This window comes from Bufo bufo, chromosome 9 (assembly GCF_905171765.1).
Source record: "Bufo bufo chromosome 9, aBufBuf1.1, whole genome shotgun sequence".
NCBI lineage: Eukaryota > Metazoa > Chordata > Amphibia > Anura > Bufonidae > Bufo > Bufo bufo.
In genome coordinates this window covers 147,470,816-147,498,091 of record NC_053397.1, presented here as the reverse complement: position 1 = coordinate 147,498,091, position 27,276 = coordinate 147,470,816, and the positions used below count along the sequence as shown (strand labels likewise).

Genomic DNA, 27,276 nt, shown 5'->3' with positions numbered 1-27,276 from the left:
AAAAACGCATATGGACACCATGCGTTTTTGATGCGGTTTCCATGCTTTTTTTTTTTTTTTGCATTTTCACTTAAATAAAGGCACATATTGCCCATCCACAATATATATTAGTTTTAAAACATTAAGAACAATATCAAATACCACTAAAAGTCTCTATTACAACTTTAAAAGGGAAATATAGACAGGATTATAATCTACCAAATGACTCCTAAATAAATATGTTAAAATGCACAAATTCTATAAAACTGTCAATATAGACATAAAAGATATAAAAATGGTTCATGTTAATACGAGGGATGTATTATGGGGGGCGCCCACGTCTAGAGGAAAAACCGACTGTAGTATAAACAGTCAGTTAAACGTCGAAACGTCGGCGCCCACCAATTACTTATAAGAATCCAAAGAGTTCAAACTCTGCATTAAGTCCTCTTGGTATCAGAGTATCGAATTCAAAGATTCGCTTGGTTTCAAGTCTCGACATCCTTTCAATATGGTTGCCACCTCTCCATTCTTTCTCCACTTTATCAATGGCTAAAAACCTCAAGCCTGAGGGATCCTGATTATGTGTAATTTTAAAGTGGTATGATAGCGAATGGTTCTCAAATCCCTTCCGTATATTATTTATATGCTCCGAAATACGTTTTTTTAAAGATCTTTTAGTTCTGCCTATGTATAATAATTTACACGGGCATTCCATAGCGTAAATAACATTCTCTGAATTGCACGTTAGACAATCCTTTATTAGATGACGATGATTGTTATTAATGGACACCAATTCGTTGGTTCTTTTTTGGAAAGATGTTAGTTTGCAGTTCCTACAGGTACCACACCTGAAGAAGCCCTGTAGACCTATCCAACTTGAAATGGTGGATTCCCTATTTAATTGTTTTTTCACCGTAGGGGCCACTTTTATACTTAAATTAGGTGCCTTTGTAAAGGTGATTTTTGGATTTACCGGCATTAAGGTTCCTATAATCTTGTCCTTTTGTAACAAATGCCAATGTTTGGTCACAATTTGGCGTATTTTTTTATAATCGTCACTAAAGGGCAAGATTAAACGTAATATTTCTTGGGGAGGGTCCACAGATTGTGTCTTCTCCCCAAAAAAGGATTTCCTATCCATATTGTTAACTTGCTCCAATGCTTTATCCAAAATTCCTGTGGGGTAGTTCTTCTTCAAAAATGTATCTCTCATCTCGTCAACCTCCAACTTATATTGGGTTTCCAATGTGCAATTCCTCTTAATTCTTCGGAATTGTCCTTGTGGGATATTTGATAACCAGCTAGGCAGGTGACAACTGTTAAATAAGATGTAACTGTTTTTGGCGGTAGGTTTAATGAAAGTACTGCATACTATATCTTGATTCACAATACTAATATTCAAGTCCAGGTATTCTACTTTTTCCTGGCTTGTTACCCCTGTGAATTTGAGGTTTCTATCATTAGAATTAATATCTTTCAAAAATGATTGTAGACTCTCATTACCACTTTGCCAAACAAACAGGATGTCATCGATATAGCGTTGCCAGAGCACCAGGTCCGTCCCCAGCTTGGGCTGTATGATCTGCCGTTCCCACTCTGCCATAAACAAATTGGCATAGCTGGGGGCGAACCTGGTGCCCATGGCAGTCCCCTGTGTTTGTAAGTAAAAATTCCCCTCAAAATTAAAATAGTTGTGATTTAAAATGAAGTCTATCCCTTCAATTATAAACTCAATTTGTTCCACTCCTAGTCTACCTTCCAATGTAAGTTGGGACCTAACAGCCTGTTTGCCCTTATCATGCTCTATTATTGTATATAGAGATTGTATATCCAAGGATCCCATAATCCAGGTGTCCTTAAATTTCAATTTCTCCACTATTTGAATAATTTGTGTGGTGTCTTTTGTATATGACTCTGTTTTTTGAACCCTGGGCTGCAACATTTGATCTATATACTGAGATAAATTTGACGTAAGGGATCCTATTCCTGACACTATAGGTCGGCCTGGAGGATTTTCTTGGTCCTTGTGTACTTTTGGTACACAATAAAACATAGGTATACGCGGAGTTTTATTCAATAAAAATTTGTGTTTCTCATCTGTTAAAAGTCCTTTCTTATAACCTCTATTACAAAATGCTAAAAGTTCTAAATAAAATTGGTTAGTAGGGTCACTTGGCAGTCTACAGTATGTATTTGTATCCTGTAACTGTCTTAGACATTCTGTGTTGTATTTCTGAATGTCCTGGATCACAATGGATCCTCCCTTATCCGCTGGACGTATTACTATATTTTCCTCTTTCTGTAAAGTTTTTAGAGCTTTTATTTCATCATTTGTCAAATTATTCCGTCTATATTTGGTGCTATTCTTTATTTTCCGTATATCGCTTTCTACGCATTTTTTAAAACTTGCCATTTCGTGACTGATCTAGTTTCTTGGGTATTTCTTGGATCTATTTTTACAAGTTGTATGTACATATTGGTCACCATTATCGATATCTCTTGTAACTGGATTTTTAAGGAAATACTTTTTAAGGCACAAACGCCTTATAAACTTCTCCACCCCTATAAACGTATCAAATTTATTAAGGGTGATTGTGGGGGCAAATTTCAGACCCTTATTCAATAGTTGTTTTTGAGATTCTGTGAGGGTTGTAGAACTCAAATTAATAATAGAATCATTTTCTATTGGGTCTTGATTTATCTGCGGTGCCCCCTTTTTCTTCCTTCCTCCTCTCCGTATTTTGGTCTGTCTCCCTCGTACGATTTTATCCTTTTTGGGTAATAAGGTTGTTGATAGTGATTCTGCTGTGCAGTGTAGTGTTCCTGATGAGGGACGTGATGGCGTTGTGATTTGTCTACTTGTTGGTGATATGGTATATGAAATGTTTGAGGCCTGTTCCTCAAATTGTATTGATGGTCCCCCTGGTGATTGGTATTGTGTATTTGTGATTCTTCTTGTTGTGGTATGTGTCTTGTCCGTGTCCTGTGGTGTGGTGGGGTCCTGTCTAAAAAAACCTGCCTCTCTTCAAGTGCTTCAAACCGATTGTGTGTTGGTATTGTGTATTTATTCAAATTATGTGGCCTTTCTCTACTCACCACATCCTGTGATTCCTCTAATATTGTCCCTATGTTTACAGTGTCTATATTTGTGTTTTCATTAGTGATTAAATTTTGCCCATTTTTAGGTATAAAATGTAACTTTTTAATTTTCTTTTCCATTTCTTTTCCTCGTATTAACATGAACCATTTTTATATCTTTTATGTCTATATTGACAGTTTTATAGAATTTGTGCATTTTAACATATTTATTTAGGAGTCATTTGGTAGATTATAATCCTGTCTATATTTCCCTTTTAAAGTTGTAATAGAGACTTTTAGTGGTATTTGATATTGTTCTTAATGTTTTAAAACTAATATATATTGTGGATGGGCAATATGTGCCTTTATTTAAGTGAAAATGCAAAAAAAAAAAAAAAGCATGGAAACCGCATCAAAAACGCATGGTGTCCATATGCGTTTTTTGCATCAATAGATGCAGAAATTTAAAGTATATAACTGGGTGAAATTGCAGAAATGTGATGAATTGCAAAAGCCAGCAAAAGCATTTTTTAGTTTCCACATATGATATTTTATTTTGTAGTTTCTACATATGACATTTCTTTTTGTGATTGCGATATAATGTGGAATACCAGAGTATCACAGACAGAAATGGTATTTGATATTGTTCTTAATGTTTTAAAATTAATATATATTGTTGATGGGCAATATGTACCTTTATTTAAGTGAAAATGCGAAAAACGCATGGAAACCGCATCAAAAACGCATGGTGTCCAGATGCGTTTTTTGCATCAATGGATGTAGAAATTCAAAGTATATAACTGTGTGAAATTGCAGGAATATGATGTATTGCAAAAGTCAGCAAAAGTATTTTTTAGTTTCCACATATGACATCTCTCTTTGTGATTGTGATACAATGTGGAACACCTGAGTACCGACAGACAGGAAATGAAGATTGGATTGAGACCAAGTTAAACAAGTAACATCCAGTATAAAAGAGGGGTTATGGATGGGGTGAAGCATACCACTGAGGAAGGGGTTGGACCCCGAAACGCGTCTGGTGCTACACCCCATCTTTGTACTGAAAAACCTACCTTACCATTAAATCGACCATAACCGAACAGAGAGCCGGCTTTAATCTCCTGATTGAATACTGCTACAAATATCTAAAGGCAGATCCTGGGAGTAAGTACACTTGAAGGCTCTTGTGATCATTTCGGACGAACACTTGGTCGATACAAAGGTAATGGACTTAATTCGCTTGCAAGCTTTTCAGCAGTGAGTTGCTGCCATTCACGTCGCTTTGGCGGGACGCCGCCGCGACTATTTGAATAACTGCAAAGCATATGACTGTTGTCTCAATATGAAAGTAAAAAACGAATAGACTTATTGCAAACAAGTCTTTGGATGTTCACAATCATTGGATCCAAGATTTACAATATTGGACTATTGAATATTTGTTGATTAATCGAATAATAGCCTTTGCTCTGTCGAATATTCATTATATTTATTTGTTAATAACCTATTTATTCTACTGCATTCTTGATTGTTTTATGCATAAAATATATTTATATTATCAATAAAGCTCATCTTTGCTTAAAATACACGGTCGCAGCTATCCTTGAGTGCCCTGTTCACCTATATACGTATATGCTTTTCTATATTGAGTGAGTGGCCTCAATTTACAGGAGCACCTGGTGTCGTTTGAGTGTTCTTAGTGCGACATCTTACTTAATATTGCAAAAAATTGGTGTTTTTTCAAACACCAGAATATAACAGCACTATCTACCTATTGTATTTCACATTGACAAATGCAGCTAAGGACATAAATGTAGGATATTGCAAAAAATGGGTGTTTTATTAAACCCAGAATATAATTGCAGTATTTCAAGCTTGTATTTCACTGTGACAAATGCAGCAAAGGCACCAGATGTAGGTTATTGCAAACAATTTGTGTTTTTTTAAACTCAGAATATAATTTCAGTATTTCAAGCTTGTATTTCACTGTGACAACTGCAGCAAAAGCATCAGATATAGGTTATTGCAAAAAAAATGGGTGTTTTTTTAAAACCAGAATATAATTTCAGTATTTCAAGCTTGTATTTCATTGTGACAAATGCAGCAAAGGCCGCAAATTTAGTATCTTCCCCAAAATGGGTGTTTTTTTTTTAAACCCAGAATATTATTGCAGTATTTCAAGCTTGGATTTCACAGTGACAAATGCAGCAAAGGCCCCAGATGTAAGGTATTGCCAAAAATGGGTGTTTTTTTTAATAACAGAATATTATTGCAGTATTAAAAGCTTGTATTTCACATTGACAAACTCAGCAAAGGCACCATATGTAGGTTATTGCAAAAAATGGGTATTTTTTTTAAACCCAGAATATAATTGCAGTATTTCAAGCTTGTATTTTACTGTGACAAATGCAGCAAAGGCACAAATTTAGTATCTTGCCCAAAATGGGTGTTTTTTTTTTTTAACAGAATATAACAGCATTATCTAACGCTTGTATTTCAGTGACAAATACAGCAAAGGCTGCAAATTTATTAACTTGCCCAAAATTGGTGTTTTTTTTAATACCAGAATATAACAGCACTATTTAACGCTTGTATTTCACTGTGACAAATGCAGCAAAGGCACCAGATGTAGGTTATTGCAAACAATTTGTGTTTTTTTAAACCCAGAATATAATTTCAGTATTTCAAGCTTGTATTTCACTGTGACAAATGCAGCAAAGGCATCAGATATAGGTTATTGCAAAAAAAATGGGTGTTTTTTTAAAACCAGAATATAATTTCAGTATTTCAAGCTTGTATTTCATTGTGACAAATGCAGCAAAGGCCGCAAATTTAGTATGTTGCCCAAAATGAGTGTTTTTTTTGTAACAGAATATAACAGCACTCTCTAACGTTTGTATTTCAGTGACAAAAACAGCAAAGGCGGCAAATTTATTAACTTGCCCAAAACTAGTGTTTTTTTTATGACAGAATATAACAGCAGTATCTAACGCTTCTATTTCTCTGTGACAAATGCAGCAAAGGACGCAAGTTTATTATCTTGCCCAAAATGGGTGTTTTTTTAATACCAGAATATAACAGCACTATCTAACTCTTGTATTTCACTGTGACAAATGCAGCAAAGGCCCCACATGTAGGGTATTGCCAAAAATGGGTGTTTTTTTAAAACAAGAAAATATAATTGCAGTATTTCAAGCTTGTGACAAATGCAGCAAAGGCACCAGATATAGGGTATTGCAAAAAATGTGTGTTTTTTTAAAACCAGAATATAATTTCAGTATTTCAAGCTTGTTACAAATGCCACAAAGGCATCAGATGTAGGGTATTGCAAAACATTGGTGTTTTTTTAAACCCAGAATATAACAGCACTATCTAATTTTTGTATTTCACAGTAACAAATGCAGCAAAGGTCCCAGATATAGGGTATTACCAAAAATGGGTGTGTTTTTTTAACCCAGAATTTTATTGCAGTATTTCAAGCTTGGTTTTCACAGTGACAAATGCAGCAAAGGCCACAGATGTAAGGTATTGACAAAAATTGGTGTTTTTTTAATCCCAGATTATTATTGCAGTATTTCAAACTTGTATTTCACTGTGACAAAAAGCAGCAAAGGACCCAGATGTAGTGTACTGCAAAAAATGGGTGTTTTTTTTTAAAACCAGAATATAATTGCAGTATTTCAAGCTTGTATTTCACTGTGACAAATGTAGCTAAGGCCCCAGATGTAGGTTATTGCAAAAAATGGATGTTTTTTTTAAACCCAGAATATAATTGCAGTATTTCAAGCTTGTGACAAATGCAGCAAAGGCACCAGATGTAGGGTATTGCAAAAAATTTGTGTTTTTTTAAACCCAGAATATAACAGCACTATCTAACTCTTGTATTTCACAGTGACAAATGCAGCAAAGGCCCCAGATGTAGGGTATTGCCAAAAATGGGTGTTTTTTTAAAATAACAGAATATTATTGCAGTATTAAAAGCGTGTATTTCACATTGACAAATGCAGCAAAGGCACCATATGTAGATTATTGCAAAAAATGGGTATTTTTTTTAAACCCAGAATATAATTGCAGTATTTCAAGCTTCTATTTTACTGTGACAAATGCAGCAAAGGCTGCAAATTTAGTATCTTGCCCAAAATGAGTGTTTTTTTTTAAACAGAATATAACAGCACTATCTAACGCTTGTATTTCAGTGACAAACACAGCATAGGCCGCAAATTTATTAACTTGCCCAAAATGGGTGTTTTTTTAATACCAGAATATAACAGCACTATTTAACGCTTGAATTTTACTGTGACAAATGCAGCAAAGGCCCGACATGTAGGGTATTGCAAAAAATGGGTGTTTTTTTAAAACCAGAATATAATTGCAGTATTTCAAGCTTGTGACAAATGCAGCATAGGCACCAGATGTAGGGTATTGCAAAAAAATGGGTGTTTTTTCAAACCCAGAATATAACAGCACTATCTACCTCTTGTATTTCACAGTGACAAATGCAGCAAAGGACCCAGATGTAGGGTATTGCAAAAAATGGGTGCTTTTTTAAATTCAGAATATTATTGCAGTATTTCAAGCTTGTAATTCACAGTAACAAATGCAGCAAAGGACCCAGATATAGGGTATTGCCAAAAATGGGTGTTTATTTAAACCCAGAATATTATTGCAGTATTTCAAGCTTGGATTTCACAGTGATAAATGCAGCAAAGGCCCCAGATGTAGGGTACTGCAAAAAATGGGTGTTTTTTTAAAACCAGAATATAATTGCCGTATTTCAAGCTTGTATTTCACTGTGACAAATGTAGCTAACGTTCCAGATGTAGGTTATTGCAGAAAATGGATGTTTTTTTTTAAACCCAGAATATAATTGCAGTATTTCAAGCTTGTGACAAATGCAGAAAAAGCACCAGATGTAATGCATTGCAAAATAATTGTGTTTTTTTAAACCCAGAATATAACAGCACTATCTAACTCTTGTATTTCACAGTGACAAATGCAGCAAAGGACCCAGATAGAGGGTATTGCAAAAAATGGGTGTTTTTTTAAATTCAGAATATTATTGCAGTATTTCAAGCTTGTATTTCACAGTAACAAATGCAGCAAAGGACCCAGATGTAGGGTTTTGCAAAAAATGGGTATTTTTATAAACCCAGATTATTATTTCAGTATTTCAAGCTTGTATTTCACAGTGACAAATGCAGCAAAGGCCCCAGATGTAAGGTATTGCCAAAAATGGGTGTTTATTTTAAACCCAGAATATTATTGCAGTATTTTAAGCTTGTATTTCACAGTGACAAATGCAGAAAAGGCCCCAGATGTAGGGTATTGCCAAGAACGGGTGTTTTTTTAAACCCAGATTATTATTATTGCAGTATTTTAAGCTTGGATTTCACTTTGACAAATGCAGAAAATGACCCAGATGTAGGGTCTTGTTAAAAATGGGTGGTTTTTTAAAACCCTGAATATAATTTCAGTATTTCAAGCTTGTACTTAAAGAGGACCTTTCACCATAATAAAACCTCTAAACTAACTATACAGACGTGTAGAGCGGCGCCCAGGGATTCCCCTGCACTTACTGTTATACCTGGGTGCCGCTCCGTTCTCCCGGTATAGCCTCCGGTATCTTCATAGTTAGGCTCCACCCAGGGGAACCTGACGCCGTCTCTTTCTCCTATGCTGTAGCGCTGGCCAATCGCAGCGCTCAGCTCATAGCCTGAGAGTTTTTTTTTTCCTCAGGCTATGAGCTGAGCGCTGCGATTGGCCAGCGCTACAGCATGGAAGAATGAGACGCCGGCAGGTTCCCCTGGGTGGAGCCTAACTATGAAGATACCGGAGGCTATAACCGGAGAACGGAGCGGCGCCCGGGGATAACAGTAAGTGCAGGGGGATCCCTGGGCGCCGCTCTACGCGTCTGTATAGTTAGTTTAGAGGTTTTATTATGGTGAAAGGTCCTCTTTAACTGTCACAAATGCACATATGCTGTGCTGGTGCACTGAACTTGCATAAAATGGCTGCCGACGCACACCTAACTAACAGACGGATAAAAGTTATTTTTCTGTGTCACTGGGCTCAGGGCAGGGTAAAAAAATTGTACACTGCACCCACAAAAAAAAATCGCTGTAGATCGCTGAGTTAACAAGCACTTCTGATAAAAGATTCTTTCCTATTCTCTCCCTCACAGCAGTAGCATCCTATTCCTACACTAATAAGAGCAGAGTGACGTGCAGCGCAATGTGATTTCAGCTTATATAGAGGCTGGGTCAGATGCTGCACTGGCCAATCACAGCCATGCCATTAGTAGGCATGGCTGTGATGGCTTCTAAGGGCACACGAGTTCAACGCTTGTTGATTGGCTGCTCTGCAGCCTTTCAAAAAGCGCCAATAAATCTCCGGACACCGAACCCGAACCCAAACTTTTACTGAAAAGTTCTGGTTCGGGTCCGGGGTCCAAAAATCCTAAAGTTCAGTACGAACACGAACTTTACAGTTCGGGTTTGCTTTTGTTTCAATACATTTTATTGAGGTGAGGAAATCACCCTTGCATGTTTCTACTTAAATGCCCTACTTTCATGATATAATATTACTGTAGCGAGAACTTTTTAAGTTTTCCATAAATTTCACCTAAAAGCGAAATATTCCTAACTTTTTGTGAGTAGTTTAATTCTAGAAAGAGTTGTACAAAAACATAGAAAAAGAACATTTTGCTGATTGGTACATTTTAAAGCATAACTGTCATTTTTTTCTTTAAATATATAATTGTGTAGGGACTTTAGCAAGAACAGGGACGTTGAGTAGTTGCGAACTTGCCGCCTAGGGTGTGCACTGCAAGTAGGCAATGAAAGCGGGCGGGGTTCCAGTTAGGATTCGCTGTCTGTGTATTCCTGCCTACTGCGGTTCCAACAGCTTGGCAGGTCAGTGGAACAAAGCAGAGATCTAGACCAGCAAGGGAGTTGGTGTAGATTTCCACTATAATCTAGACCAGTTTCCTGGGGCGAATTATAATACATTTGGCAAACTGCCGGCTCTGGTCTCTCACCACTCACTCAGCAGTGGGTAAACATCCCCCCCCCCCCAAAAAAAAAAAAAAAAATCACACAATTTTGCACAACAGCAGCATATGTCACAGTTTACAACTTTTTGGAGGCACTGCCCCCCTCAATATCATTGTCCCTACACGTTAAAAAAAAAAAAAAAAATAGCGTACACTTTAAATGTTGCTATACTTTGCAATGTCTGACACAATTTTAAAGCAAAAATGCATGAAAGAAAAGCCTAAAAATGCAAAATGTGAACTAAGCATTAAAGGGACTCCATCTATCCAGCTGTTACTGGTAAATGCATATTTATAGTGAAACTACTATTTCCAATAAAAATGCTTTAGGGTAAATTAATCCCTTAATTAAAACTTAATTATGCTCATTGAGACATCTCCATAAGATGAGCCTCTCTTTGTAGCTTCTCTGCTAGAGGGCTTTAGTACATCTAAATCTCCCAAATAGGGAAAGCGGTTGACTAAACAAAGATTTTAAAAGATTTTCCATTCAAATTTTTTACCTTTTTGTCATATTTTCCCCGTCTGAGTCTTGGTATTGATTCACGGCGTTTATCTTCATCAATCTAAAAAAAAATAATAATAATTACATCAAATCACAATTTCTAATAGCATTGCCTTTCTTCTTCTATATTGGTATTAAACTTAAAGGGAACCTGTCATGTGGATATTTGATTATAATCTAACTAATTATATGCAATCATTAACTACTAAAAAGTACCTTAGATGTATTCACTTACTGGTGTGACAGATGGTTACCTCATAATATACACACAAAGATGCCACATGCCGCATGCTAATGAGCTGATTTGAGTCCAGCGTGATGTCATTGAGTCCAGCGTTTATTTAATTCAGAGCTATAGCCACTCCCCTGCCCAACTGCTGCTGATTCATATGGAAAAAAACAGTCAATCAGCAGCAGGTAGGCGGGAAGAGTCAGGAGCTCATGAATATTCACGACTCATCATTATCAGCTGGAGCTTTTCAATACAAGATGTTGGCAGATTGACTAGGTCAATTAAAGAAAGTGACCCAGCATTTTGCTAAGAGAATCAGTCACTTATTTATGTTGCTCTTAGTTAGGACACCATAAAACTGGTGACAGGTTCCCTTTAAAGGTTATGTACACATCATGGACCAATATTTATGATTGAATTTTAAATTTTTTTCAATTGGTCTTTATTAAAAAATATTCAACTATTCTGTCAATGTTACTGTTAACAGGTAAGCAAGTTGAAGATAAAATGATCTGCAAAAGGCATATAGTTAAAGGCATAAAGTTAAAGATGAGCACAGTGGTTAGTCCAGCTGATTCTCAGTATATTTGCTGGGTTGCAGCCGGATCTCCACCGGTCAGATGGCCATCATAGAGTTTCTGGAAATGCCTGATCCAGATAGACCTAGCAGGCTGTTCCCTGTCGGAACATCCTGTCGGATCTCACTAACACTAATGTGGAACTAGCCTAATACAATTAACTTAATAACTAGCTCAAAAACACTTATTTCAGCCACATTTTTATGAGTAAGATAAGGATTGAGCTATAATGAGTGTTTAGAAGATAAGTAATAATCAGCTGACCTTTCTGATGTAAAATAGTAAAAAATACAGCGCTTACTACTAAATTTGAGCGAACCCGAACTGTAAAGTTCGGGTTCGTACCGAACTTTAGGTTTTTCGGCACCCGGACCCGAACATTTACGTAAAAGTTCGGGTTCGGTGTTCGGCACTTTCTTGGCGCTTTTTGAAAGGCTGCACAGCAGCCAATCAACAAGCGTCATACTACTTGCCCCAAAAGGCCATCACAGCCATGCCTACTATTGGCATGGCTGTGATTGGCCAACTGCAGCATGTGACCCAGCCTCTATTTAAGCTGGAGTCATGTAGCGCCGCCCGTCACTCTGCTCGGATTAGTGTAGGGATAGGCTGCAGCTGCTGTGAGGGAGAGATCAGGGAGAAATCTTATAAAGAACTGCTTTTTTACTCAGCGATCTACAGCAAATGTGTTTTGTGGGTGCAGTGCACAATTTTTTTAATCCTGCCCTGAGCCAACTACTACTGAAAACAAACTTTTTTTTACTTCAGTTTGTCAATATCAATACATAATCGGCAGCCATTTTATGCAATGATAGTGCACCAGCACAGGATATCTGCATGTCTGCAAGTCCAGAAATGCAACTTTTTGCTTACTGGGGTTAATAAAAATAATTTTTTCATATAGTGCACATCTAGGATTAGATGTGCATAAGTGAGTGTCACATTTAGGCCAGAAATACAGCTTTTTGCTTACTGGGGTGAAAAAAAACCATCTGTTTCATATAGTGCACATCTGGAATTAGACGTACATAAGTGAGTGTCACATTTAGGCCAAAAATACAGCTTTTTGCTTACTGGGGTGAAAAAAACGCTCTGATATACTGCACATCTGGGATTAGACGTGCATAAGTGACTGTGAAATTTAGGCCACAAATACGGCTTTCTCATACTGGGGTGAAAAAAACCCATCTGTTTCATATAGTGCACATCTAGGACTAGACGTGCATAAGTGAGTGTCACATTTAGGCCAGAAATACAGCTTTTTGCTTACTAGGGTGAAAAAACCCTCTGATATACTGCACATCTGGGATTAGACGTGCATAAGTTACTGTGAAATTTAGGCCACAAATATGGCTTTTTGCTTACTGGGGTGAAAAAACCCTCTGATATACTGCACATCTGGGATTAGACATGCATAAGTGAGTGTCACATTTAGGCCAGAAATATGGCTTTTTGCTTACTGGGGTGAAAAAAAACCCTCTGATATACTGCACATCTGGGATTAGACATGCATAAGTGAGTGTCACATTTAGGCCAGAAATACAGCTTTTTGCTTACTGGGGTGAAAAAAATCCATCTGTTTCATATAGTGCACATCTGGAATTAGACGTGCATAAGTGAGTGTCACATTTAGGCCAAAAATACAGCTTTTTGCTTACTGGGGTGAAAAAAACGCTCTGATATACTGCACATCTGGGATTAGACGTGCATAAGTGACTGTGAAATTTAGGCCACAAATACGGCTTTCTCATACTGGGGTGAAAAAAAACCATCTGTTTCATATAGTGCACATCTAGGATTAGACGTGCATGAGTGTCACATTTAGGCCAGAAATACAGCTTTTTGCTTACTGGGGTGAAAAAACCCCCATCTGTTTCATATAGTGCTCATCTGGAATTAGACGTGCATAAGTGAGTGTCACATTTAGGCCAAAAATACTGCTTTTTGCTTACTGGGGTGAAAAAAACACATCTGTTTCATATAGTGCACATCTAGGATAAGACATGCATAAGTCAGTGTCACATTTAGGCCATAAATACAGCTATTTGGTTACTGGGGTGAAAAAAAACCATCTGTTTCATATAATGCACATCTAGGACTAGACGTGTATAAGTGAGTGTCACATTTAGGCCAGAAATACAGCTTTTTGCTTACTAGGGTGAAAAAACCCTCTGATATACTGCACATCTGGGATTAGACATGCATAAGTGAGTGTCACATTTAGGCCAGAAATACGGCTTTTTGGTTACTGGGGTTATAAAAACCCTCTGATATACTGCACATATGGGATTAGACATGCATAAGTGACTGTGAAATTTTGGCCACAAATACGGCTTTCTCATACTGGGGCATACTGGGGTGAAAAAAAACCCATCTGTTTCATATAGTGCACATCTAGGATTAGACGTGCATGAGTGTCACATTTAGGCCAGAAATACAGGTTTTTGCTTACTGGGGTGAAAAAAACGCTCTGATATACTGCACATCTGGGATTAGACGTGCATAAGTGACTGTGAAATTTAGGCCACAAATACGGCTTTCTCATACTGGGGTGAAAAAAACCCATCTGTTTCATATAGTGCACATCTAGGATTAGACGTGCATGAGTGTCACATTTAGGCCAGAAATACAGCTTTTTGCTTACTGGGGTGAAAAAACCCCCATCTGTTTCATATAGTGCTCATCTGGAATTAGACATGCATAAGTCAGTGTCACATTTAGGCCATAAATACAGCTATTTGGTTACTGGGGTGAAAAAAAACCATCTGTTTCATATAGTGCACATCTAGGACTAGACGTGCATAAGTGAGTGTCACATTTAGGCCAGAAATACAGCTTTTTGCTTACTAGGGTGAAAAAACCCTCTGATATACTGCACATCTGGGATTAGACGTGCATAAGTTACTGTGAAATTTAGGCCACAAATATGGCTTTTTGCTTACTGGGGTGAAAAAACCCTCTGATATACTGCACATCTGGGATTAGACATGCATAAGTGAGTGTCACATTTAGGCCAGAAATACAGCTTTTTGCTTACTGGGGTGAAAAAAACCCATCTGTTTCATATAGTGCACATCTGGAATTAGACGTGCATAAGTGAGTGTCACATTTAGGCCAAAAATACAGCTTTTTGCTTACTGGGGTGAAAAAAACGCTCTGATATACTGCACATCTGGGATTAGACGTGCATAAGTGACTGTGAAATTTAGGCCACAAATACGGCTTTCTCATACTGGGGTGAAAAAAAACCATCTGTTTCATATAGTGCACATCTAGGATTAGACGTGCATGAGTGTCACATTTAGGCCAGAAATACAGCTTTTTGCTTACTGGGGTGAAAAAACCCCCATCTGTTTCATATAGTGCTCTTTTGGAATTAGACGTGCATAAGTGAGTGTCACATTTAGGCCAAAAATACAGCTTTTTGCTTACTGGGGTGAAAAAACACATCTGTTTCATATAGTGCACATCTAGGATAAGACATGCATAAGTCAGTGTCACATTTAGGCCATAAATACAGCTATTTGGTTACTGGGGTGAAAAAAAACCATCTGTTTCATATAGTGCACATCTAGGACTAGACGTGTATAAGTGAGTGTCACATTTAGGCCAGAAATACAGCTTTTTGCTTACTAGGGTGAAAAAACCCTCTGATATACTGCACATCTGGGATTAGACGTGCATAAGTTACTGTGAAATTTAGGCCACAAATATGGCTTTTTGCTTACTGGGGTGAAAAAACCCTCTGATATACTGCACATCTGGGATTAGACATGCATAAGTGAGTGTCACATTTAGGCCAGAAATACGGCTTTTTGGTTACTGGGGTTATAAAAACCCTCTGACTTACTGCACATATGGGATTAGACATGCATAAGTGACTGTGAAATTTTGGCCACAAATACGGCTTTCTCATACTGGGGCATACTGGGGTGAAAAAAAACCCATCTGTTTCATATAGTGCACATCTAGGATTAGACGTGCATGAGTGTCACATTTAGGCCAGAAATACAGGTTTTTGCTTACTGGGGTGAAAAAACGCTCTGATATACTGCACATCTGGGATTAGACGTGCATAAGTGACTGTGAAATTTAGGCCACAAATATGGCTCTCTCATACTGGGGTGAAAAAAAAAACATCTGTTTCATATAGTGCACATCTAGGATTAGACGTGCATAAGTCAGTGTCACATTTACGCCAAAAATACAGCTTTTTACTTAATGGGGTAAAAAAAAACTCTGATATACTGCACATTTGGGATTAGACATGCATAAGTGACTGAAATTTAGGCCACAAGTACGGCTTTCTCATACTGGGGTGAAAAAAAACCCATCTGTTTCATATAGTGCACATCTAGGATTAGACTTGCATAAGTGAGTGTCACATTTAGGCCAGAAATAGAGCTTTTTGCTTACTGGGGTGAGAATAAAAACATCTGTTTCATATAGTGCACATCTAGGATTAGACGTGCATAAGAGAGTGTCACATTTACGCCAAAAATACAGCTTTTTACTTACTGGGGTAAAAAAACACTCTCATATACTGCACATTTGGGATTAGACATGCATAAGTGACTGTGAAATTTAGGCCAGAAATACGGCTTTCTCATACTGGGGTGAAAAAAAACCATCTGTTTCATATAGTGCACATCTGGGATTAGACGTGCATAAGTGATTGTCACATTTAGGTCAGAAATACAGCTTTTTGCTTACTGGGATGAAAAAACCCTCTGATATACTGCATATCTGGGATTAGACGTGCATAAGTGACAGTGAAATTCTGGCCACAAATACGGTTTTCTCATACTGGGGCATACCGGGGTGAAAAAAAAACATCTGTTTCATGTAGTGCACATCTAGGATTAGACATGCATAAATGAGTGTCACATTTAGGCCAGAAATACAGCTTTTTGCTTACTAGGGTGAAAAAAACCCCATCTGTTTCATATAGTGCACATCTAGGATTAGACGTGCATAAGTGAGTGTCACATTTAGGCCAGAAATACAGCTTTTTGCTTACTAGGGTGAAAAAAACCCCCATCTGTTTCATATAGTGCACATCTGGGATTAGATGTGCATAAGTGAGTGTCACATTTAGGCCAGAAATACAGCTTTTTGCTTACTGGGGTGAAAAAAACCCATCTGTTTCATATAGTGCACATCTAGGATTTGTAACGGTCACGTCCACACACACACACAGGGGTAAGGGTAGTGACCACTGCGCTCCACCCTCACCCCTGGCCCTGCCTACTTGCCTCACGAGTCCTGATGACAGGGGACAACTGGACGGCAGTCCCTAACTTAGGATATGTGCAGGGAAGACAGACAAGACAAAATACGGAACATGAACGGACCGGGTCAGAACCAAGAGAGCTACGCAGTACAACGGATTAAGCAAAGAATGGTCAGGAGAAGCCGGGGTCAAATACCAGGAGAGTAGCAAAGTACAAGAGGAGTCCTAAGAGAGTAGTCAGGTGGGAGCCGAGGTCAAAATACCAGGATGGATGCGCAGTACAGGAGGAGCAGGCAGAGGATCGTCAGGGAACAGGATCAGGTAAGTATTCAGTAGTCCAAAAAATAGCCAGAAACCTAGAAATTAACAGGCAACCTGTGGCCAGCAGGCTGCCTGTATTTATAGTGGGGAGTGAGGGTCATGTGACGTGGCCAGCGTCACATGACCGACAGGCCAACAAGTCGAGCACCGAGTGATCAGCTCGGCGCTCAAGGCAGACTAGGAGCAGGGAGCCACCCAGCCAGCAAAGCCGCCCTGGGAATGAGGTCAAGCACAAATCCTCATTCCCAAAGCTAAGCAACAGGTCTGCGGGAAATGGGGGACCGAGTGCACCTTCGGAACCCCGTGACAGTACCCCCCCTTTTACGAGGGGCCACCGGACCCAAGACTTCAGGCGATGGCTTTTCAGGGTGTTCTAAATGAAATTTACGAACAAGTCTAGGAGCATGAACCTCCCTAGCAGGTACCCAAGATCTCTCTTCAGGTCCATACCCCTTCCAGTGAATCAGGTACTGCAAGGCATTACGCACCTTCCTGACATCCACTATTTTAGACACCAAATACTTGACAGCATCATTAACAAGAACCGGCGAAGGCGAGGCTTTTGATGGTACTACCGGTTCAAAATATTTTTTAAGCACAGATTTATGGAACACATTATGAATGTGTAATGACTCGGGCAGCTCCAACCTAAAAGATACCGGGTTAATCACTTCCGTGATCTTATATGGTCCAATAAAACGAGGAGCAAATTTTTTAGAAGTTACCTTGAGACATAGATTCTTGGAGGACAACCATACTTTATCCCCAACCTGAAAGTTCACCCCCCTTGAACGTCTCCTATTGGCCTTGAGTTTTTGAGAACTTTAAGCCTTTTCTAGGTTCGATTGAACCTGGGCCCAAACTGTGCACAGTTCGGAGGAGAGTTTATCCGCTTCAGGGTTAGAGGAGGAGACGGACGACCCAGAATGAAAACGGGGATGAAAACCATGGTTACAAAAGAAAGGGGAGACCCCAGCAGAAGAATTGATACGGTTATTCAAAGCAAATTCAGTCAACGGAAGGAATTTGACCCATAATTGCTGGTCATCAGCAACATACAACCTCAAGAATTGTTCCACAGACTGATTAAGGCGTTCAGTCTGCCCATTACTCTCAGGATGGTAGGCGGAAGAAAAAGACAATGAAATTTTACATCTTTGACAGAAGGCCCTCCAGAATTTGGACACAAACTGCACACCCCTGTCAGAAACAATATTTTCCAAGATGCCATGTAAACTAACAATCTCTCTCACAAAAATAGACGCCAGGGTTTTAGCATTCGGAAGTTTAGACAGGGGAATGAAATGAACCATCTTGCTAAACCTATCGACCACTACCCAAACCACAGTCTTACCCTCCGCCAGCGGTAGGTCAGTTATAAAGTCCATCGAGATATGGGACCAGGGTCTACTGGGAATGCGTAGGGGTCGTAGGTTACCAGCAGGGTGAGTCCTAGGTGTCTTAGACCTGGCACAAACCTCACAGGCTGACACGTAGGACTTGACATCCCTGGTCAGAGTGGGCCACCAATAAGATCTAGAAACCAGATCCTTAGTGCCCTCAACACCCGGATGTCCACAAAAGGCAGAATCGTGACACTCACCCAACAGCTGGAGACGAAATTGTACGGGAACAAACAACTTATCTGTTGGGGTGGATGCCGGTGCCAGATGTTGTTCAGCCTTAATGCGAGCCGAGAAATCCTGGGTTAGAGCCGCTAAGAAGATGTTTGCTGGTAGGATGGATTCAGGCGGCGTCTCAGTGGGTTGAAAAGCATGGAAGCTCCGAGATAATGCGTCTGCCTTCACATTTTTACTTTCCTGCCTGAACGTAATGGAGAAATCAAAACGGGTAAAAAACAGAGCCCATCGGGCTTGTCGGGGATTCAACCTCTTAGCAGACTCGAGAAACATTAGGTTTTTATGATCAGTGACAACAGTTACTCTATGCCTTGGCCCCTCCAAAAAATGCCTCCACTCCTCAAATGCCCATTTAATAGCCAGCAGCTCCCTATTCCCTATGTCGTAGTTTCTCTCCGTGGGAGAGAATTTCCTAGAGAAGAAGGCACACGGTCTCAGGTTAGTGAGGCTAGCAGGACCTTGTGAAAGGACTGCTCCTGCGCCATCCTCGGACGCATCCACCTCCACAATAAAGGGTCTCTCCTGATCAGGCTGGATCAGAATGGGAGTGCTATTAAATGCCCTTTTTAATGTTTCAAATGAAGAAATGGCCTTGGTAGACCAATTCTCCAAATCCGCCCCTTTCTTAGTAAGGTCGGTCAATGGCTTAGCAATTACAGAAAAATTCATCATAAATTTACGGTAGTAATTAGCGAAACCCAAAAACCGTTGTAAAGCCTTTAAGGATGAAGGCCTTACCCATTCCTTAATTGCTTAAACCTTACCAGGATCCATCTTAAAGGCATGAGGAGTCAAAACGTGCTCTAGAAACAGTATCTCCTGTACACCAAAGACACATTTCTCTTGCTTAGCGGATAGCTGGTTCTCCCTCAACACCTCTAATACTTGTTTGACATGAGACACATGAGATTCGAAATCAGGAGAGAATATCAAAATGTCGTCAAGATAAACAATAATAAATTTACCTAAGGACTCCCTAAGAATATCGTTTATTACGTTTTGGAACACAGCTGGGGCATTGCTGAGTCCAAAAGGCATCACCTGATATTCAAAGTGTCCTATCGGAGTATTGAACGCTGTCTTCCATTCATCTCCCTCCTTGATTCGGATTAGATTGTATGCCCCTTTCAGGTCAATCTTGGAAAACCAGGTTGCCCCTAAAACCTGGTTAAATAAATCCGGAATCAATGGGAGAGAGTATCTATTTTGGACAGTGATTTTATTTAATCTCCGGTAATCAATACAAGGCCTAAGACCACCATCCTTCTTTTTAACAAAGAAAAACCCTGCTCCCATAGGAGAGACTGACGGTCTAATATGCCCTTTAGCAAGGCTCTCCTTAATATAATCTTCCATAGCCTTGCGTTCGGGCCCTGAAAGATTATAAATTCGCCCTTTAGGAAATTCGGCACCCTCTATTAGCTCTATGGCGCAATCATAAGGTCTATGGGGGGGGGGGTAGAACCTCTGGAGTAGGGGACGAGAACACATCAGAATATTCTTTAATAAAAGAGGGTAATGTATTAGACCTTACTGAAACCCCAGCCTGGACCATGGACAAGCATGAGTCACACTTAGGTCCCCATTTCACCAACTCTCCTTTGGACCAATCAATTGTGGGGTTATGTAAACGGACCAAGGCAACCCTAGTACCACCTCAACCGGTAGGTTCTCCAGGACTAGAAGAGAACATCTCTCAGAGTGGCACACACCCACGGTCAGAGAAATTTCAGAGGTACATGACCTCACCGTACCACCATTCAGGGGAGTAGCATCAATAGCCATGACATGGATAGGTGTAGGTAAAGCAAACATTGGAATACCCAATTTACTAGCAAACTCAAAGTCAATAAAGCTGGCCGCTGAACCGGAATCAATAAAGGCCTTACCCGGCCACTTATTAACCCCCAGAGAAATTGTTATGGGTACCAAAAGCTTACATTTAGAAAAATCAGGGTGTACCTGGTCTTTAGGTTGTCTTGCCTTAGGAGACTTGTCTGAGAGGACCCTCTTAGGACACTTGTTGATCCCATGGCCAGGATCTCCACAGTAGAAGCACTCTCCGCGTCTACGACGAAGATTACCCCGGGTCATGCCAACCTGCATGGGTTCCTCGGTGGAGACCTCAGTGTTGTCCCTGGAAAAGGCCTCTGGCTGGACCACCATCTGAGAACAGAACTGTCGTTCTTGTCGTCTCTCTCTAACTCGTCTGTCAAGTCGGACAACTAGGGTCATCATCTCCTCTAAGGTATCAGGAATTTGATAATTGACTAATAGATCTTTTAAATTATCAGATAGACCAGACCTAAACTGACTCTTCAGGGCTGGTTCATTCCATCTTGAGGGGACACACCACCGTCTGAATTGGGTGCAATACTCCTCCGCAGAGAGATGGCCCTGAACCAGTGCCCTAAGAGCCGTCTCGGCTACCAGGGCCCTGTCTGGTTCGTCATAGAGGGTACCCAGGGCCTGAAAAAAAACCTCCACAGAAGTTAGACAACTGGCCCCAGGAGGTAACGAAAATGCCCAGTCCTGGGGATCACCCTGTAGTAGAGAAATGATAATCCCCACGCGTTGGCTCTCGGGACCGGAGGACACGGGGCGCAAACGGAAGTAGAGTTTGCAACTCTACTTAAAGGAGAGAAAGCTCTTCCGGTCTCCAGAAAAGGGTTCTGGGAGCTTGATCTGGGGTTCAAAATGTGGACTGGAGGGCAGAGGAGTGGAAGAACCTTGCCCTAACTCAAAAGAACTGAGTTTCTCTCCTAGCTCCTGCACCATCTGTGTCAAGTTAGAGACATGGTCAGTCATGGTAGTAAGAGGATTCATGATACAGTGGTTATTAGGCCTGTTAATCTGTAACGGTCACGTCCACACACACACAGGGGGAGGGATAGTGACCACTGCGCTCCACCCTCACCCCTGGCCCTGCCTACTTGCCTCACGAGTCCTGATGACAGGGGACAACTGGACGACAGTCCCTAACTTAGGATACGTGCAGGGAAGACAGACAAGACAAAATACGGAACATGAACGGACCGGGTCAGAACCAAGAGAGCTACGCAGTACAAAGGGTTAAGCGAAGAATGGTCAGGAGAAGCCGGGGTCAAATACCAGGAGAGCAGAGAAGTACAAGAGGAGTCCTAAGAGAGTAGTCAGGTGGGAGCCGAGGTCACAATACCAGGACGGATGGGCAGTACAGGAGGAGCAGGCAAAGGATCGTCAGGGAACGGAATCAGGTGAGTATTCAGTAGTCCAACAAATAGCCAGGAACCTAGAAAGTAACAGGCAACCTGTGACTAGCAGGCTGCCTGTATTTATAGTGGGGAGTGAGGGTCATGTGACGTGGCCAGCGTCACATGACTGACAGACCAACCAGTTGAGCACCGAATGATCAGCTCGGCACTCAAGGCAGACTTAGGAGCAGGGAGCCACCCAGCAGTAAAGCCGCCCTGGGAATGAGGTCAAACACAGATCCTCATTCCCAAAGCTAAGCAACAGGTCTGCGGGCAATGGGGGACCGAGTGCACCTTCGGAACCCCGTTACAGAAGTGCTGCGAGCACTTCCGGTACTCACCCCCCCCCCTGGTCTTCTTTGATGGGGCCAGCGCTGCACTGTCCTGACCTTGTACAGCATCAGGACGTAGTACGCTGCACTCTGTCAGGTGACAGTGCAGCGTGGGTCGGGAAGACAAGGGAGCACAACTTCTGCTGGAGATGAAGAGGAGCCGCGACGCAGGAGAGGTTAGAGGAATTTTATTTTATTTTATTCTGATCTGGGGTCTGATCGGGGTTAGAAATTAAGGGCTGATTTGAGGTCTGATGGGGGTATGACATTAAGGGCTGATCTGAGGTCTGATGGGGGTCAGAAAAAAAGGGCTGATTTGAGGTCTGATGGGGGTATGACATTAAGGGCTGATCTGAGGTCTGATGGGGGTCAGAAATAAAGTGCTGATTTGAGGTCTGATGGGGACAGAAATAAAGGGCTGATTTGAGGTCTGATAGTGGTATGACATTAAGGGCTGATCTGAGGTCTGATGGGGTCAGAAATAAAGGGCTGATTTGAGGTCTGATAGTGGTATGACATTAAGGGCTGATCTGAGGTCTGATGGGGTCAGAAATAAAGGGCTGATTTGAGGTCTGATGGGGTATGACATTAAGGGCTGATTTGAGGTCTGATGGGGGTATGACATTAAGGGCTGATCTGAGGTCTGATGGGGGTCTGACATAGAGGGCTGATGGGGTTCTGACATGGAAGGCTGATATGGGGGTCTGATATGATGTCCTGATATGGGTGTCTGATGTGATGTCCTGATATTTATGGGGGTCTGATTTGAGGATCTTATATGAAAAATATTTTTTCTTATTTTCCTTCTCTAAAATCTGGGGTGCGTCTTATCATCGGGTGCGTCTTATACAGCGAAAAATACTCATTATTCTAAAGTTTTTTTGGGGGGTGTATTAATAGGAAAAAAAAGTACGTCTTATTAGCCGTTCTGCGGTGAAGTTACATTGTTCTACAGCCTTTATTGGGGTGTATCAGTGGAAAAAAAAAGTACATCTTATTAGCCGTTCCGCGGTGAAGTTACATTGTTCTACAGCCTTTTTTGGGGTGTATTAATAGGAAAAAAAGTATGTCTTATTTGCCGATCTGCGATGAAGTTACATTGCCATACAGCCATTTACGAGGTGTATTAATAGGAAAAATACATACGTCCTATATGCCAATCTGCTGTGAATTTACATTGTTCTACAGGAAGGGGAGGGCAGGAGCAGTACCAGCTCCATCAGCAGCAACTTAAGTCTAGAGTCGCTGATGAGCAGTTTTCTTCACCCGCCTACTGAAGAAACTACTCACCAGCAGCAGCAGGTAGACATAGAGCAGAACCTGAACCAGCAGGTTGTGGCATACTTTGACTGCACCCTGCCACCCCACATTGAAGATCCCCTGAACTACTTGCCAGCCAAACTTGATTTCTGGCCGCAACTGGACGAGTTTGCCCTGGACAAGCTTTCCTGCCGGCCAGCAGTGTGGCATCAGAGCGGGTGTTTAGTGCGACGGGGCCATAGTTACCCCAAGGAGAACTCATCTGTCCAGCCAAAATGTAGAGAAACTGGCCTTTTGTGTAGATTAATCAGGCGTGGATCAGCCATGATTTCCACACACTAGTGTCTGATGCATCAGACTAGATCATCCATGTTGCCACACCTAAACTTTGTCAAAAGAGACCTGTTTCGTCTGACTACCTGCTTCAGCTACTTTTCTGATGCTGCCACCCGCCTGATGCCACACACCTGCTGCCAGGTGTTCCTACTGCCACCCACCATCTTCAGCTGGTACTTGTATTGCCCCTCACCTCCACACTCTGTCACTGGGCCACTCTGTGGTCTCTTCATGCTTCTGCCACCTCACCACTCTGTGGTCTCCTCATGCTGCTGCCACTTAAGCACTATCTATGTCACTTGGCCACTTTGTGGTCTTCTCATGCTGCTGCCACCTCAACACTGTCATTGGGCCACTCTGTGGTCTCCTCATGCTGCTGCCATGTCATCACTCTGTGGTCTCCTCATGCTCCTGCTACCTCAACACTCTGTCATTGGGCCACTCTTGGTCTCCTCATGCTGCTGCCACCTCACCACTATGCCACTGGGCCCCTTTGTGGTCTCCTTATGCTGCTGCCACCTCAACACTATGTCACTGGGTCACTCTGTGGTCTCCTCATGCTGCTGCCACCTCACCACTCTGTCATCTCACCACTCTGTGGTCTACTCATGCTGCTGCCACCTCACCACTCTGTGTTCTGCTCATGCTGCTGCCACCTCACCACTCTCACCTCACCACTCTGATTTCCTGAGGCTGCTGCCACCTCACCACTCTGTCACTGGGCCACTCTGTGGACTTCTAATGCTGTTCTCACCCTCCCCACTCCATGACTTGGCCACTATTTTGCCTTTTTGGCCTGGAAAACATCACCATTTATTTGACCCTTCTTCTGATCTGTCAGAAGGAAGGAAAAATGAGACACACAACTGATCCTGTTTATGTAGCAGCTGTAAGGCCTGTATGACATGGTCCCTATTTTGCATCAGAATTGGCTTATGATTTGGTAGCCAAAAGCAGGAGTGGGTACAAAACACAGATGACATGCAAATATTCCATGCATGTGTGATCTCTGTTTTGGATCCACTCCTGTTTTTTTATTTTTTTTATTGGCGTTAGCAATACGGATGGATTACTGACCTAATAGTAACCATGTGAAGGCAGAAGATCAACATACAGGATCCGTTTTTTTGGCTTATTGTTTAGATGGATCAGAGGAAGGACAAAATAATCTGTGATGTCAACAAAAACTTACTGCTGACACCCTCTCCACTCTGTCAGGGGGGCTCTACTTGTATCAGCATTTAATAGAACAGGTTCTGTAGAAATCTATGTGGAATCAGCTGACAATTGTGTAAAAGGAGTGCACTCTTTCACTTTACAGTAGAATCTTGGGCCACTGCACAGTTCTTTATACCTGGCGCTAACATTGACCTGTAAGGCTGAGTTCACACTTGAGTTATTTGGTCAGTTTTCCAATAACCCCATAACTGCCCAAATAAGTGAAGTTTGAAGTGATTCTAAGAGCAAAGCCTGTCATCTGTATGTCATACTGACTCACAGTATTGTTAAACTACCATAGCAGACTCCCTATGTATGTTTCTGCAAGGCACAGTGTTGTACACCACTATACACGCTCTCTGCAGCCAGGAAATAGCAGTTTTTTTACGTGATTCATAACAAATAAATTCGAATCAAATCAAATCTTTTTGGAAAATTACCGACTGAATAGAATTTTGGAGAAGTTCGTTCATCTCTACTCATAGCCATGTTGTCTCTCATGATGGCTTTAGGGGAGAATGCTAGTTTAGGAGGGGTGGAAAGAGAAAGATGCATTTTTCTTTGATAAGATATATTACAAAGTTTCCTATATTTACTTGTACTAATGACTCATGCAAAGTTTGTTGAATGACAAAGTTATATAATAATGCTTGCTTGTTTGATTATAATTACCTTCAAGCTGACATGAGAAGTCTCATTTGTCTCCAGTGGCAAAATCTTCTCAGATGCAATATGGGACCACCTTTTCTGTTGCAGTTCATGTTGTTTGCGGTATTTTCTTTAAAAAAAATGTAATTATATTAACCACTTCACATCTGGGCCATTTGCCCCCTTCCTGACCAGGCCTAATTTTGCAAATCTGACATATCTCACTTTATGTGGTAATAACTTTGGAACGCTTTTACTTATCCAAGCCATTCTGAGAATAGTTTTCTCGTCGCACATTGTACTTCATGCTAGTCATAAATTTGAGTCAATATATTTAACCTTTATTTATGAAAAAATCCCAAATTTATCAAAAACTTTAAAAAATTCGCAATTTTCTAAAATTCTATTTCTCTGCTTTTAAAACAGAAAGTGATACCCCATAAAATATTTATTACTTAACATTCCCCATTTGTATACTTTCTGTTAGCATCATTTTGGAAATGTCATTTTATTTTTTTAGGACGTTAGAAGGCTTAGAAGTTTAGAAGCAATTCTTAAAATTTTTAAGAAAATTGCTAAAACCCACTTTTTAAGGACCAGTTCACGTCTGAAGTCACTTTGTGGGGCCTACATAGTGGATACCCCCCATAAATGACCCCATTGTAGAAACTACACCCCTCAAGTTACTTAAAACCGATTTTACAAACTTTGTTAACCCTTTAGACGTTCCACAAGAATTAAAGGAAAATGGAGATCAAATTTTTTAATTTAACTTTTTTGGCAGATTTTCCATTTTAATCAAATTTTTTCTTTAACACATCAATGGTTAATAGCCAAACAAAACTCAATATTTATTACCCAGATTCTGCGGTTTACAGAAACACCCCACATGTGGTCATAAACGGCTGTATGTGCACACAACAGTGTGCAGAAGAAAAGGAGCGCCACATGGTTTTTAGATGCCATGTCCCATTTGAAGCCCCCCTGATGCAACCTTACAGTAGAAACTCCCAAGAAGTGACCCCATTTTGGAAACTAGGGGATAAGGTGCCAGTTTTATTGGTACTATTTTTGGGTACATATGATTTTTTGATCATTCATTATAACACGTTATGGGGCAAGGTGACCAAAAAATTGGTTGTTTTAGCACAGTTTTTATTTATTTATTTTTACAGCGTTCACCTGAGGGGTTTGGTCAAGTGACATTTTTATAGAGCAGACCGTTATGGATGTGGCGATATCTAATATGTATACTTTTTCTTATTTATTTAAGTTTTACACAATAACAGCATTTTTTAAACAAATAAATTATGTTTTAATGTGTCCATGTTCTGAGAGCTATAGTTTTTTTTATTTTTTGAGCAATTTTCTTATGTAGGGGCTTATTTTTTCCGGGATGAGGTGATCTTTTTATTGGTACCATATTGTGGGACATGCGCCTTTTTGATCACTTGGTGTTGCACTTATTGGGATGCAAGGTGACAAAAATGGCTTTTTTTGACACAGTTTTTATTTTTATTTTTTTACGGTGTTCACCCGAGGGGTTAGGTCATGTGATATTTTTATAGAGCTGGTTATTACGGACACGGAAATACCTAATATGTATACTTTTTTTTTATTTCACTTTAACAC

The 27,276-nt window shown here is 40.5% G+C and overlaps 1 protein-coding gene across 1 annotated transcript in view; it reads right to left on the bottom strand.

Moving 5' to 3' along the window:
* The window catches only part of GUCY2C (guanylate cyclase 2C), a 715,850-nt gene that overhangs the window by 247,518 nt on the left and 441,056 nt on the right, over nt 1-27,276 (bottom strand). Inside the window, 2 exon segments of the mRNA XM_040408779.1 lie at nt 10,608-10,674; nt 25,669-25,774. Of these exon segments, the coding sequence (XP_040264713.1) occupies nt 10,608-10,674; nt 25,669-25,774 (173 nt within the window).